Here is a 12,054-nt window from a genome sequence, read left to right as displayed (position 1 = left end):
CCAGTGTTGTTCCCCGAGCCACTTAGTTATCACTTTTGTCTTATGGCAAGGTTCTCCATCATGCTGGAAAAGGCATTGTTTGTCACCAAACTGTTCCTGGATGGTTGGGAGAAGTTGCTCTCGGAGGATGTTTTGGTACCATTCTTTATTCATGGCTGTGTTCTTAGGCAAAATTGTGAGTGAGCCCACTTCCTTGGCTGAGAGGCAACCCCACACATGAATTGTCTCATGATGCTTTACTGTTGGCATGACACAGGACTGATGGTAGCGCTCACCTTGTCTTCTCCGGACAAGCTTTTTTCCGGATGCCCCATGCAATCGGAACGGGGATATATCAGAGAAAATGACTTTACCCCAGTCCTCAGCAGTCCAATCCCTGTACATTTTGCAGAATATCAGTCTGTCCCTGATGTTTTTCCTGGAGAGAAGTGGCTTCTTTGCTGCCAGGCCATCCTCCAAAAGTCTTCGCCTCACTGTGCGTGCAGATGCACTCACACCTGCCTGCTGCCATTCCTGAGCAAGCTCTGTACTGGTGGTGCCCCGATCCCGCAGCTGAATCAACTTTAGGAGACGGTCCTGGCGCTTGCTGGACTTTCTTGGGTGCCCTGAAGCCTTCTTCACAACAATTGAACCGCTCTCCTTGAAGTTCTTGATGATCCGATAAATGGTTGATTTAGGTGCAATCTTACTGGCAGCAATATCCTTGCCTGTGAAGCCCTTGTTGTGCAAACAATGATGACGGCACGTGTTTCCTTGCAGGTAACCATGGTTGACAGAGGAAGAACAATAATTCCAAGCACTACCCTCCTTTTGAAGCTTCCAGTCTGTTATTCGAACTCAATCAGCATGACAGAGTGATCGCCAGCCTTGTCCTCGTCAACACTCACACCTGTGTTAACCTGTTGGGTCTAGGGGGCAGCATTTGCACGTCTGGATAAAAAAAATGTACCCGATTTAATCTGGTTACTAATCCTACCCAGTAACTAGAATATGCATATACTTATTATATATGGATAGAAAACACTCTAAAGTTTCCAAAACTGTTTGAATGGTGTCTGTGAGTATAACAGAACTCATTTGGCAGGCAAAACCCTGAGACATTTTCTGACAGGAAGTGGATACCTGATGTGTTGTATTGACTTTAAACCTATCCCATTGAAAAACACAGGGGTTTAGGAATATTTTGGCACTTCCTATTGCTTCCACTAGATGTCACCAGCCTTTACAAAGTGTTTTGAGTCTTCTGGAGGGAGATCTGACCGAACAAGAGCCATGGAACGGTGATGTCCCATTAGACACCTGGCGCGCTAGTTCATGTTGGGTACCCTCGTTCCAATACGTTATAAAAGAGTATGCATTCGTCCACCTTGAATATTATTCATGTTCTGGTTAAAAAGGCCCTAATGATTTATGCTATACAACGTTTGACATGTTTGAACGAACGGAAATATATTTTTTCCCCTCGTTCATGACGAGAAGTCCGGCTGGCTTACATCATGTGCTAACGAGACGGAGATTTTTGGACATAAATGATGAGCTTTTTTGAACAAAACTACATTCGTTATGGACCTGTGATACCTGGAAGTGACATCTGATGAAGAGAATCAAAGGTAATGGATTATTTACATAGTATTTTCGATTTTAGATCTCCCCAACATGACGTCTAGTCTGTATCGCAACGCGTATTTTTCTGGGCGCAGTGCTCAGATTATTGCAGAGTGTGATTTCCCAGTAAGGTTATTTTTAAATCTGGCAAGTTGATTGCGTTCAAGAGATGTAAATCTATAATTCTTTAAATGACAATATAATATTTTACCAATGTTTTCTAATTTTAATTATTTAATTTCTGACGCTGACTTGACTGCCGGTTATTGGAGGGAAACGATTTCCTCAACATCAATGCCATAGTAAAACGCTGTTTTTGTATATAAATATGAACTTGATAGAACTAAAAATGCATGCATTGTCTAACATAATGTCCTAGGAGTGTCATCTGATGGAGATTGTAAAAGGTTAGTGCATCATTTTAGCTGGTTTTATGGTTTTGGTGACCCTGTCTTTGACTTGACAAAACATTACACACAACTCTTGTAAATGTACTGTCCTAACATACTCTAAATTTATGCTTTCGCCGTAAAACCTTTTTGAAATCGTAAAACGTGGTTAGATTAAGGAGATGTTTATCTTTCAAATGGTGTAACATAGTTGTATTTTTGAAAAATTTGAATTTTGACATTTATTTGGATTCAAATTTGCCGCTCTTGAAATGCACCTGCTGTTGATGGAGTGCACCACGGGTGGCACGCTAGCGTCCCACCTAGCCCCAAGAGGTTAACGAGAGAATCACTGACATGATGTCAGCTGGTCCTTTTGTGGCAGGGCTGAAATGCAGTGGAAATGTTTTTGGGGGGATTCAGTTCATTTGCATGGCAAAGAGGGACTTTGCAATTCATTGCAATTCATCTGATCACTCTTCATAACATTCTGGAGTATATGCAAATTGCCATCATACAAACTCAGGCAGCAGACTTTGTGAAAATTAATATTTGTGTCATTCTCAAAACTTTTGTCCATGTGGGAAAGGGCAGTGTGGAGTGCAATAGAGATTGCATCATCTGTGGCTCTGTTAGGGTGGTATGCAAGTTTCCCTTAATTGAAGTCCCAGGCTACTAGGCGCACCGCCTCAGGGTGAGTGTTTTCCTGTTTGCTTATGGTGGAATACAGCTCATTTAGTGCGGTCTTAGTGCCATCATCAGTTTGTGATGGCATGTAGACAGCTATGAAAAATACAGAAACTCTCTAGGTAGATAGTGTGGTCTACAGCTTATCATGAGATACTCAGGATACCTCAGGCGAGCAATAGCTAGAGACTTTCTTAGCTATCGTGCACCAACTGTTATTTACAAAAATACATAGTCCGCTGCCCCTCGTCTTACTAGACGCCACTGTTCTATCCTGCCGATGCAGCGTATAACCAACCAGCCATATGTTGATAATGTCAACGTTCAGCCACGACTCTGTGAAGCATAAGATATTATAGTTTTGAATGTCTCGTTGGTAGTTTAATCTTCCGCGTAGGTCATCTATTTTTATTTTCCAAAGATTGCACGTTTGCTAGCAGAATGGAAGGAAGTGTGGGTCGCCTACGAATTCTCAGAAGGCTGTTTTGGGGTGGAAAACAACCAGGTTCTATTGTGTAAATTGTTTTAGGGTGGAAAACAACCAGGTTCTATTGTGTAAATTGTATGTATGCCCTCTGGCCCCTTTTTTTTCTCCGCCTTCTCTTCACGCAAATGACGGGGATCTGGGCCTGTTCCTGGGAAAGCAGTATATCATTCACGGCGGACTCGTTAACCTCTATGGGCAAGGCGGGACGAATTCGTCCCACCTACGTAACAGCCACCTGAATTCAGTGGCGCGATTTTTGAATCGTTTGAAATACTATTACTTCAATTTCTCAAACATATGACTATTTAGACACCCGGCAAGATTAGCCTTCACCAAAATCCTATTTCCTATAAGAAAAATGTTCTTACCTTTCCTGTTCTTCGTCAGAATGCACTCCCAGGACTTCTACTTCAATAACAAATGTAGGTTTGGTCCCAAATAATCCATCGTTATATCCAAATATCCTCTGTTTTGTTCGTGCGTTCTAGACACTATACGAATGGTAAATAACGGTATGGCGCATGGCGTGACAAAAAATGTCTAAATATTCCATTACCGTACTTCGAAGCATGTCAACCGCTGTTTAAAACCAATTTTTATGCCATTTATCTCGTAGAAAAGCGATAATATTCCGACCGGGGATCTGCAATAAGCTAAACAGCCGAATGAAATTTCTCCACGGGGGCGAATCGTGCACGCACCTCATTCAATGGTCCTCTGATCGGCCACTTGGATAAGGCGATAATCTGTTTCAGCCAGAGGCTGCCTCGTCATCGTTCAGACAGGCCACTTCCTGCATGAAACCTTGTCAGGTTTTTGCCTGCCATAGGAGTTCTGTTATACTCACAGACACCATTCAAACAGTTTTAGAAACTTTAGGGTGTTTTCTATCCAAACCTGAACAATAATATGCATATTCTAGCTTCTGAGTTGGTGTAGGAGGCAGTTAAAAATGGGCACATATTTTTTCCAAAATTCTCAATACTGCCCCCTAGCTTTACAGGTTAAAGGAAAAAAAGGATTCTGCCAGTCCGTGGTGAGTAATCGCAGGTCTGATGTCCTGAAGTTCTTTTCGGTCATAAGACACCGTAGCAGCAACATTATGTACAAAATAAGTTACAAACAACGCAAAGAAAAGAACAGAAGAACACAATTGGTTAGGAATTCGTAAAACGTCGGCCTTGTTCTCCGGTGTCATCTTCACTGCTAATGGTGGTAACACAATGTTAAACATTGAAATAGTGTTATTACAAGTCACATTGTTCTAAAATAATCTCATTTTCAACTGGAGTATAAAAGTCAATTAATGTGTGGCTCCATCCCTCTGGAGCAAGATGGAAAGGAAAGAGAGCAGATCCATCAGGAGTCCAGTACATCAAGAGTTTTTTTTATTCTACTAATCAATCACTACTCTTATTATTTGATAGTCAGCAATGGAGTTCATTGGTTCCTCTCTGTCCTCACCTCTGTACTGCTGCTTGCCGCTCTCTCTCTCTATGGACTTCAACTTTCTGGCCAATGTTGGCTAGCTAGCGTGCTACGTACAAGGCTCAATCAATCAAAACAAATTTATTTTTATATAGCCCTTCGTACATCAGCTGATATTCTCAAAGTGCTGTACAGAAACCCAGCCTAAAACCCCAAACAGCAAGCAAAGCATGTGAAAGAAGCACGGTGGCTAGGAAAAACTCCCTAGGAAAAACTCCCTAGAAAGGCCAAAAACCTAGGAAGAAACCTAGAGAGGAACCAGGCTATGAGGGGTGGCCAGTCCTCTTCTGGCTGTGCAGGGTGGATATTATAACAGAACATGGTCAAGATGTTAAAATGTTCATAAATGACAAATAATAATAATCATAGTAGTTGTCAAGGGTGCAACAAGCACGTCCGGTGAACAGGTCAGGGTTCCATAGCCGCAGGCAGAACAGTTGAAACTGGAGCAGCAGCACGGCCAGGTGGACTGGGGACAGCAAGGAGTCATCATACCAGGTAGTCCTCAAGACTAACATTTTTCCATCACCGTCCCGAAGTGCAGTTTGAACCGTCCCAATTGACATTATGTATAAATAAATAATAAATGTAGTTATCAATCACACACACACACAGAGAGTACCAGTCACACCTACTCATTCAAGGGTTTTTCTTTATTTTGACTATTTTCTACATTGTAGAATAATAGTGAAGACATCATCTATGACCAACATATGGAATCATGTAATAACCAAAAAAGTGTTAAACAAATCCAAATATATTTTAGTTTCTTCAAAGTAGCAACCCTTTGCCTTGACTGCTTTGCACACTTTTCACATTTCTAGTCAACAATGGGGGAGACATCTTTGAAAAGCAAGTCAGGTAAAGAGCTTTTTTTTGTCTTAAAGGGGCAGTGTTGTATTTTGAGATGGTCTTGAATAAGCTAAGTAGCCAATAGGCAGAGCGTAGTATAATTTGTCTGATTCTGTGTAATAATGGAATAGGAATATAAAGATTATTTTATCTTGTAAAGTGGTTTCTTGCATCAAACAACACATTTTCAGTCACCTCCTTGTCTGAAGGACAAGTGGATAAACAGGTTAATGTCAAGCCCTGCGTGTTTTTTTTTTGTCTGGCCTACATTGAACACTACTGTTGGCTGAATGATAGAACAGCTATTTCCATGTTAAAATATTATGGTATGCATTATCTCCGTTGTTTTTGATGGTAGGCGACTCTGGTAGGCCTACATTATGATCAAATAGACACAGTAGCCTACTTGTAGCTTAAAGCGTGTACGGCCTCCGTGTTCATATTAAACGCGCAACGGAAGTTGCACAGAATTCAAGTTTGCACACAGCAGACCTGAAATTTGCTCATTGCCCAAAACAATTGGAGGGAACATTGCTTGTAGGCAATGTCATGGCGACATTAGCTAGCTAAGCTCATGCATCGAAACACGTCATTGGGTCTAACAGTCATTTCGTGCTGAACTGTGCATTTGCAGGCCATCAAATCAAAGGCACTCCTTCGATATGAAGTTGTTTTTGACTATAATGAAAACATGTTAGTTTATCACTGTCTTGAGGTTGGATTAATAACATGTTAAACTACTGAAGACATTGGCTTGAATTTAGGTTGTGCCTTTAGATTTTGAGAAAATGAACAACTAAGGAAGAATTCCTCACTTTTCTTATTGACTTCTCAAACAGCTAACCCCGGCTTGGTCTGTTTCGCAAGCTTTCCCGGACATCTCACAATGTTGGGCCTTTGGGTTTAGAAACTGTGTGGTGTGCTGCTCTCCTCTCACTCGTGACTCAGCTGCCTATTGTAGTGCTGTGCTCAACACACACACACACACACACACACACGGCCCTCCCCCTCCCTACCCACAACAACACTCAGCAACCGCCTGCCTGACAGTCAGCAGCAGCAGGTCAAAGTGAAATTATTATATATTTGTATTACATTTTTTAAATGCCATGGCGACCACGGTGCAATTTAGAAGCAGCCCAAAAACCTGCAACCCGCGACCAATACATTTTAATCCGCAACAGTTTTCAAAGTATCCCAATTTTGCCGGAAAACCGCAGACATGGCAACCCTGCCAGGCAAAGAGGTGACTCGTGAATGACCTGGGCATGAAACTTCGACACTTTTTCAATACTAGAACATGAAAAACAGTTCGATACTAGAATTTTTGTCACTTTCAGTACTTCTGTCAAATGTTTCATGTCATATACGGATTGAGAGGATAGTCTGTCTAGTAATTTGTTTTGAATCTTCAAGGTGGCAGTAGTAGGCTGTCCAGGCTGCTTGCGCACACAGCTGACACAGGCTCCAGAAGCGAACTTTGGGAGTACTTTGCTTACAGAGCAGATGGTGAGGGCAAGCCCACCGAAACAACTATGCAAAAGGTGTTATAAAGCAGTGCAAGGGAGGTTGGGTGGCAAAACGACAAACTATTTAAGACATGACATTTGCATTGTACTGCTATACTACTAGCAACTAAATTATAACTATGAGGGACAATGCCATGAACATATATTCAGTGTGACATTCATGTGAGTACTGAGCATTATAATATGATTACAACCCAAAAGTAACGTGAAATGCACTCAGCAATGACAGCAATATATTTAGATTACTTCGCATTTGTCTGGGATTAGTAGCAGTAGCCACTAGCCAGCCAACAGCCCTAGGTGGAGCGTTACACCCTGGGAGTTGAAATGTACTCTGGGAATCGTTGTATGCTGTGTAAAATCCATAGTCTTTCTATGGTGTGTAGACTATTGCAATACAGAAGCTTCAGAAATGAGCTTGAAGGTGTTTTTTTTTTTTTTATGTCGTTTTGGAACTAAACTATTTATTTAATATATTCACTTATTTCGCTTTAATGAATGTAATTTGATCCAATATTATGGCCATTTTAATTAACCCTGACATGTATAAAATTAAATGTTGGAACAGTTGATGTATTTCAAAAATTATTTTGTGGGCCTCCCGAGTGGCGCAGCGGTCTAAGGCCCTGCATCGCAGTGCTAGAGGCGTCACTACAGACCCGGGTTCGATCCTGGGCTGGATCACTGATCCATAGGGCGGTGCACAATTGGCCCAGCATCGTCCGGGTTTGGCAGGAGGGGCTTTACTTGGCTCATTGCCCTCTAGTGACTCCTTGTGGTGGGCCGGGCACCTGCAGGCTGACCTCAGTCGTTGGTTGGACAATGTTTCCTCTGACACATTGGTGCGGCTGGCTTCCGGGTTAAGCGGATTGGTGTTAAGAAGCGCAGTTTGGCGAGTCATGTTTCGAAGATGCATGACTCGACCTTCGCCTCTCCCGAGCCCGTTCGGGAGTTGCAGCGATGAAACAAGATAGCAATTGGCTATCACGAAAAGGGGGTAAAATACAAAATGTTTTAATCATAATAGATATTCTGTTTTTGAATTGTTCTACCAGTTATCAAGATACTGTTCAATGTAAAAATATACTATAGCCCAGTGGTTATTCTGTGTAACTAATACCTTTTTTTTTTTTTTTTGCCGTGGTATCGTTTCGGTATCAACAATCGTTTTGGTATCGAGCATCGTGATATTAAACCTGGTATCCGTATCAAAGTCAAAATTCTGGTATTGTGACAACACTAACGCAGTGCAACATTGCAATGAGAAAGCCTTACAATTTTACTAATGTCATAAAGCACTCAATCTCTCCAAAAACTATTGTCCAGTCCACTTACTAGTCAGATTTTAGTCAAAAGATAATTTAGTCGTTTTTTTTGTTGTTCACTAACAACCTTCCACTCACTAAATGATCTGTCTTGACAGGGTCCACGTCAGATCCCGAAACATCCAACAACAACCATGCAGGAGCTCGGGTAACCCCCGTCCCATCTGAACAGGAACGCACCTCGTTCCCCAGTCCCACAGAGCCTCCCAGTCGCCCCACTCGGAGCATGCAGAGCCCCTCTGCTCCAAACTGGGGCAGATCACAGGAGAGGGTTAGCGGGACCGGGGAGCAGGCTGCGTCTGGGCTGGGACTCCCACAGAGCTCAGAGACAAACGACAACCAAGAGGGGGAGAGCAGAGGACAATCTGTCAGCCAAACTCCCCCTCATCAGAACAACCCTTCCATTGTTCATCCTCTGCACCCCCACAATGGCCCCCAGACCCCTCACTCCCAGAATGCTCCACAGCATATTATCCAGAGCCCCCCCCCAGCAAATCCTAGAGAATGCCACTCACCTTCAGAACGCCCATCAACACAATACCCAGAATGCACAGCAACAAAACATCCCTCAACATATCACTCGGAATGCCCCACAGCAAGGATCCCAAAACCCCCACCAACAAAACTCTCAGAACACACCTCCACATGTGGCTCAGAATGCCCCTCAACCAATCTCCATGCATGGAATGCCACAGAGCGCCCCCCCAGGGGGCCCAGCCTGGCCCTGGTCCACCCCAGCCAGCACCTCTCACCTCCCTGCCTCCCCAGCCCAGCCCAGCCGACCAGAGGCCAAGTGAGCCCACTAGCAGGAGGGACTCTGGAGGCAGCTCTGGTAACTCCAGCATGACGAAGTCTGGACCTCCAACTGGCATCTATAAACAACAGTCGTTCAGTCCCAAGGCACAACAGACACAGCCCGGTAACCAGGGGCCAAGGGGACCGGCACCTGGTCACAACCCAGCCATGCCCCCCCACTCACAGGGCCAGGAGAATGGAGCCATGGGTCAATATGGCATGGGCAGCCCAACACATCTGCACTATGGTCAACCTATGGGCAAACCCATGCCCCCTTCAAATCAACAGCCTTACCCGAACCAACCTGTTCCCCAGACCATGAACCCCCACCATAACCCTGCCGGCTACCCCACCTACCACCAGCGAGGAGCTGCCTATCCATACCACATGGCCCAGCAGCAGCATCCCCAGGGCCACCCTAACATGTACCCCCAGTACCAGCAGCAACACTTCTACCCCCAGCCCCAAGGCAATAGCCGGGGGGGCTACCTCTCCGAGGAGTGGCACAGGCAGCAGCAGTACCAGCCTCGCCAACCCATGCCCTCCAACACCTACCTGCCTGCAGCCAGTGCCAACGTCAATGGGCGCCTGAAGGAGGGCAGCAGCATGGGCTCCCCCCTGGGTTCTGAGGGCTCCGGGGGCAGCCTGATGTCCCCCAATCCCCTGCCTGACGGCCCCCGTGGAGGATCTGTGGAGAAGGAGAGTAGGGAGGCCGGCAGCCCTGTGAAGCATCAGCCTGCTCGGGTAGAGGAGAGCTCAGAGCGGCCAGAGAGCCCCAAAGAGATCCTGGACCTGGACAGCCACAACGCTGCCGCACGCCGCCGGAGTGCCCAGGCCCCACCTCACGTGGCCAACTTCCTGTACGATTCCCGAGCAGTGCATACTGGGATGCAGCAGGGCGGGGCCCCGCCTCCCCACATGATGTCTCATGCTCCATACCCCAACCAGCCAGGTTACCCCAGTGGACACTACGCCCCCCAGAGACCCCACCCCCACCTCATGGAAGCCCTGCACCGGCCCCAGCACCTGCCCTTTCCCCCGGGGCAGACCCGCATAGCCATGTACAGACATCCCCAGGTTGGAGGCCACTTCCAGAGCATGATGGTCCAGCAGAGAGGCCTGGCACCCGAACACTTCCTTCACCCAGGGTAAGAAAGAGCTACACTGGAGATTCTAACTGTTAATTTATGTTATTTTGCTTTGATGGCTAGGAAGAGGAGGTTACTGATATCTATTATGTAATGTTGTAGGCAACAGATGATGTCTCCCAGCGGTCCCAGCAGTAAACAGGGAGTTTGAACAACTCTGTGGGCGCAGGGTGAGCGATTATTCAATGGTGGAGGAGGGTGAAGGGCAATCACCAATCAATATTTCAGAATCCCAGTCATATTTCAATGTTTCAATGATTAATCTCCTTTTTTCATTCCTTTTCCCCACAATCCAGGTAAAGGACAAAAGCAACAAAAACCTGTACACAAAGCAGTGCCTGCATATCATCCTCCCATGACGATAACCTGTGTGGTTGCCTGTGTGTCTCCTGTCATAAGCCTTTAAATGTGACTGAGCTGTTGGAACCGTGATGTTCTCTGCTGTGGAGCGGCTCAAAATGGAGTCTTGTCCGTTGTCTTGTCTCGGTCTGTCTGTGTCACGGGGCACCAGTAAGTACTGCTCTCACTGCATCAGACAGAAAATATGCAGTGTGTGCAGACAAGGGAAACATATTTATTTGGGAATCTCTTTAGGGAATGAGTTCTTTGCCCTTTGGGGATGTCTGTCTGCTTCATGTGGAACCCTCACTGAGACTGCCTCTCTGCAGAGACATGGCTCTGTCTGCCAGTGGACTTCCAGTTCAGACTGTGTGTACAGCTGGTCCCTTCCTGCAAGAACATCTGGAGATCCTGCTCCTCTGTCTGCAGCCTCACACTGGTTGGACAAAGCTACTGGTCATTGGGTTTTGTCTGGAGGAAGGCTCTTCCCCTGACTATAGCTCTCCTATGGACCTCCAGCCCCTTCGGTCCTATCAGAACCTCTACAGAAGAGAAAAATGTATCCGGTGATGAGAAGAGGGCTGGTGTTATTGTTTCTGTTTTTTTCCCCCCAAACCTTTTTAAACTCAGGTGTAGTAAAGGAGGAACTTTAAGACTGTAGAGAAGCCGTCATCAGAACCCTGTCGACAAACAGGCCTTGCCGTTTCCTTTTTGTTGAATGTATGTGTGAATGATAGATATAGACCTGCAGAGAGCCTTCTCTGCTATGCACTAGGGATAGTCTACACATACTGGAGTGGCCTTGGAATTTTTACGTTAGTGCTTGTTTATATATATATATATATATATCACAGTTGAAGTCGATAGTTTACATACACCTTAGCCAAATACATTTAAACTCTGTTTTTCACAATTCCTGACGTTTAATCCTAGTAACAATTCCCTGTCTTAGGTCAGTTAGGATCAGCACTTTATTTTAAGAATGTGAAATGAGAGAATGATTTATTTCAGCTTTTATTTCTTTCATCACATTCCCAGTGGGTCAAAAGTTTACATACACTCCATTAGTATTTGGTAGCATTGCCTTTAAATTGCTTAACTTGGGTCAAACGTTTCGGGTAGCCTTCCACAAGCTTCCCCCACAGTAAGTTGGGTGAATTTTGGCCCATTCCTCCTGACAGAGCTGGTGTAACTGAGTCAGGTTTGTAGGCCTCCTTGCTCACACAAGCTTTTTCAGTTGACACATTTTCTATAGGATTGAGGTCAGGGCTTTGTGATGGCCACTCCAATACCTTGACTTGGTTGTCCTTAAGCTATTTTGCCACAACTTTGGAAGTATGCTTGGTGTCGTGTCCATTTGGAAGACCCATTTGCGACCAAGCTTTAACTTCCTGACTGATGTGTTGAGAT

The 12,054-nt window shown here is 45.0% G+C and overlaps 1 protein-coding gene across 1 annotated transcript in view; it reads left to right on the top strand.

Moving 5' to 3' along the window:
- LOC106573190 (cat eye syndrome critical region protein 2 homolog) overlaps nt 1-11,611 on the top strand; it is a 67,940-nt gene extending 56,329 nt beyond the window's left edge. The window contains 4 exon segments of the mRNA XM_014147966.2: nt 8,461-8,996; nt 8,999-10,305; nt 10,408-10,475; nt 10,602-11,611. Coding sequence (XP_014003441.2) covers nt 8,461-8,996; nt 8,999-10,305; nt 10,408-10,456 — 1,892 coding nt within the window. The 3' untranslated portion in view covers nt 10,457-10,475; nt 10,602-11,611.
- Nucleotides 11,612-12,054: the final 443 nt, after the last annotated feature.

The sequence above is a fragment of the Salmo salar genome, chromosome ssa16 (assembly GCF_905237065.1).
Source record: "Salmo salar chromosome ssa16, Ssal_v3.1, whole genome shotgun sequence".
NCBI lineage: Eukaryota > Metazoa > Chordata > Actinopteri > Salmoniformes > Salmonidae > Salmo > Salmo salar.
This window is presented reverse-complemented; position numbering and strand designations above follow the sequence as displayed.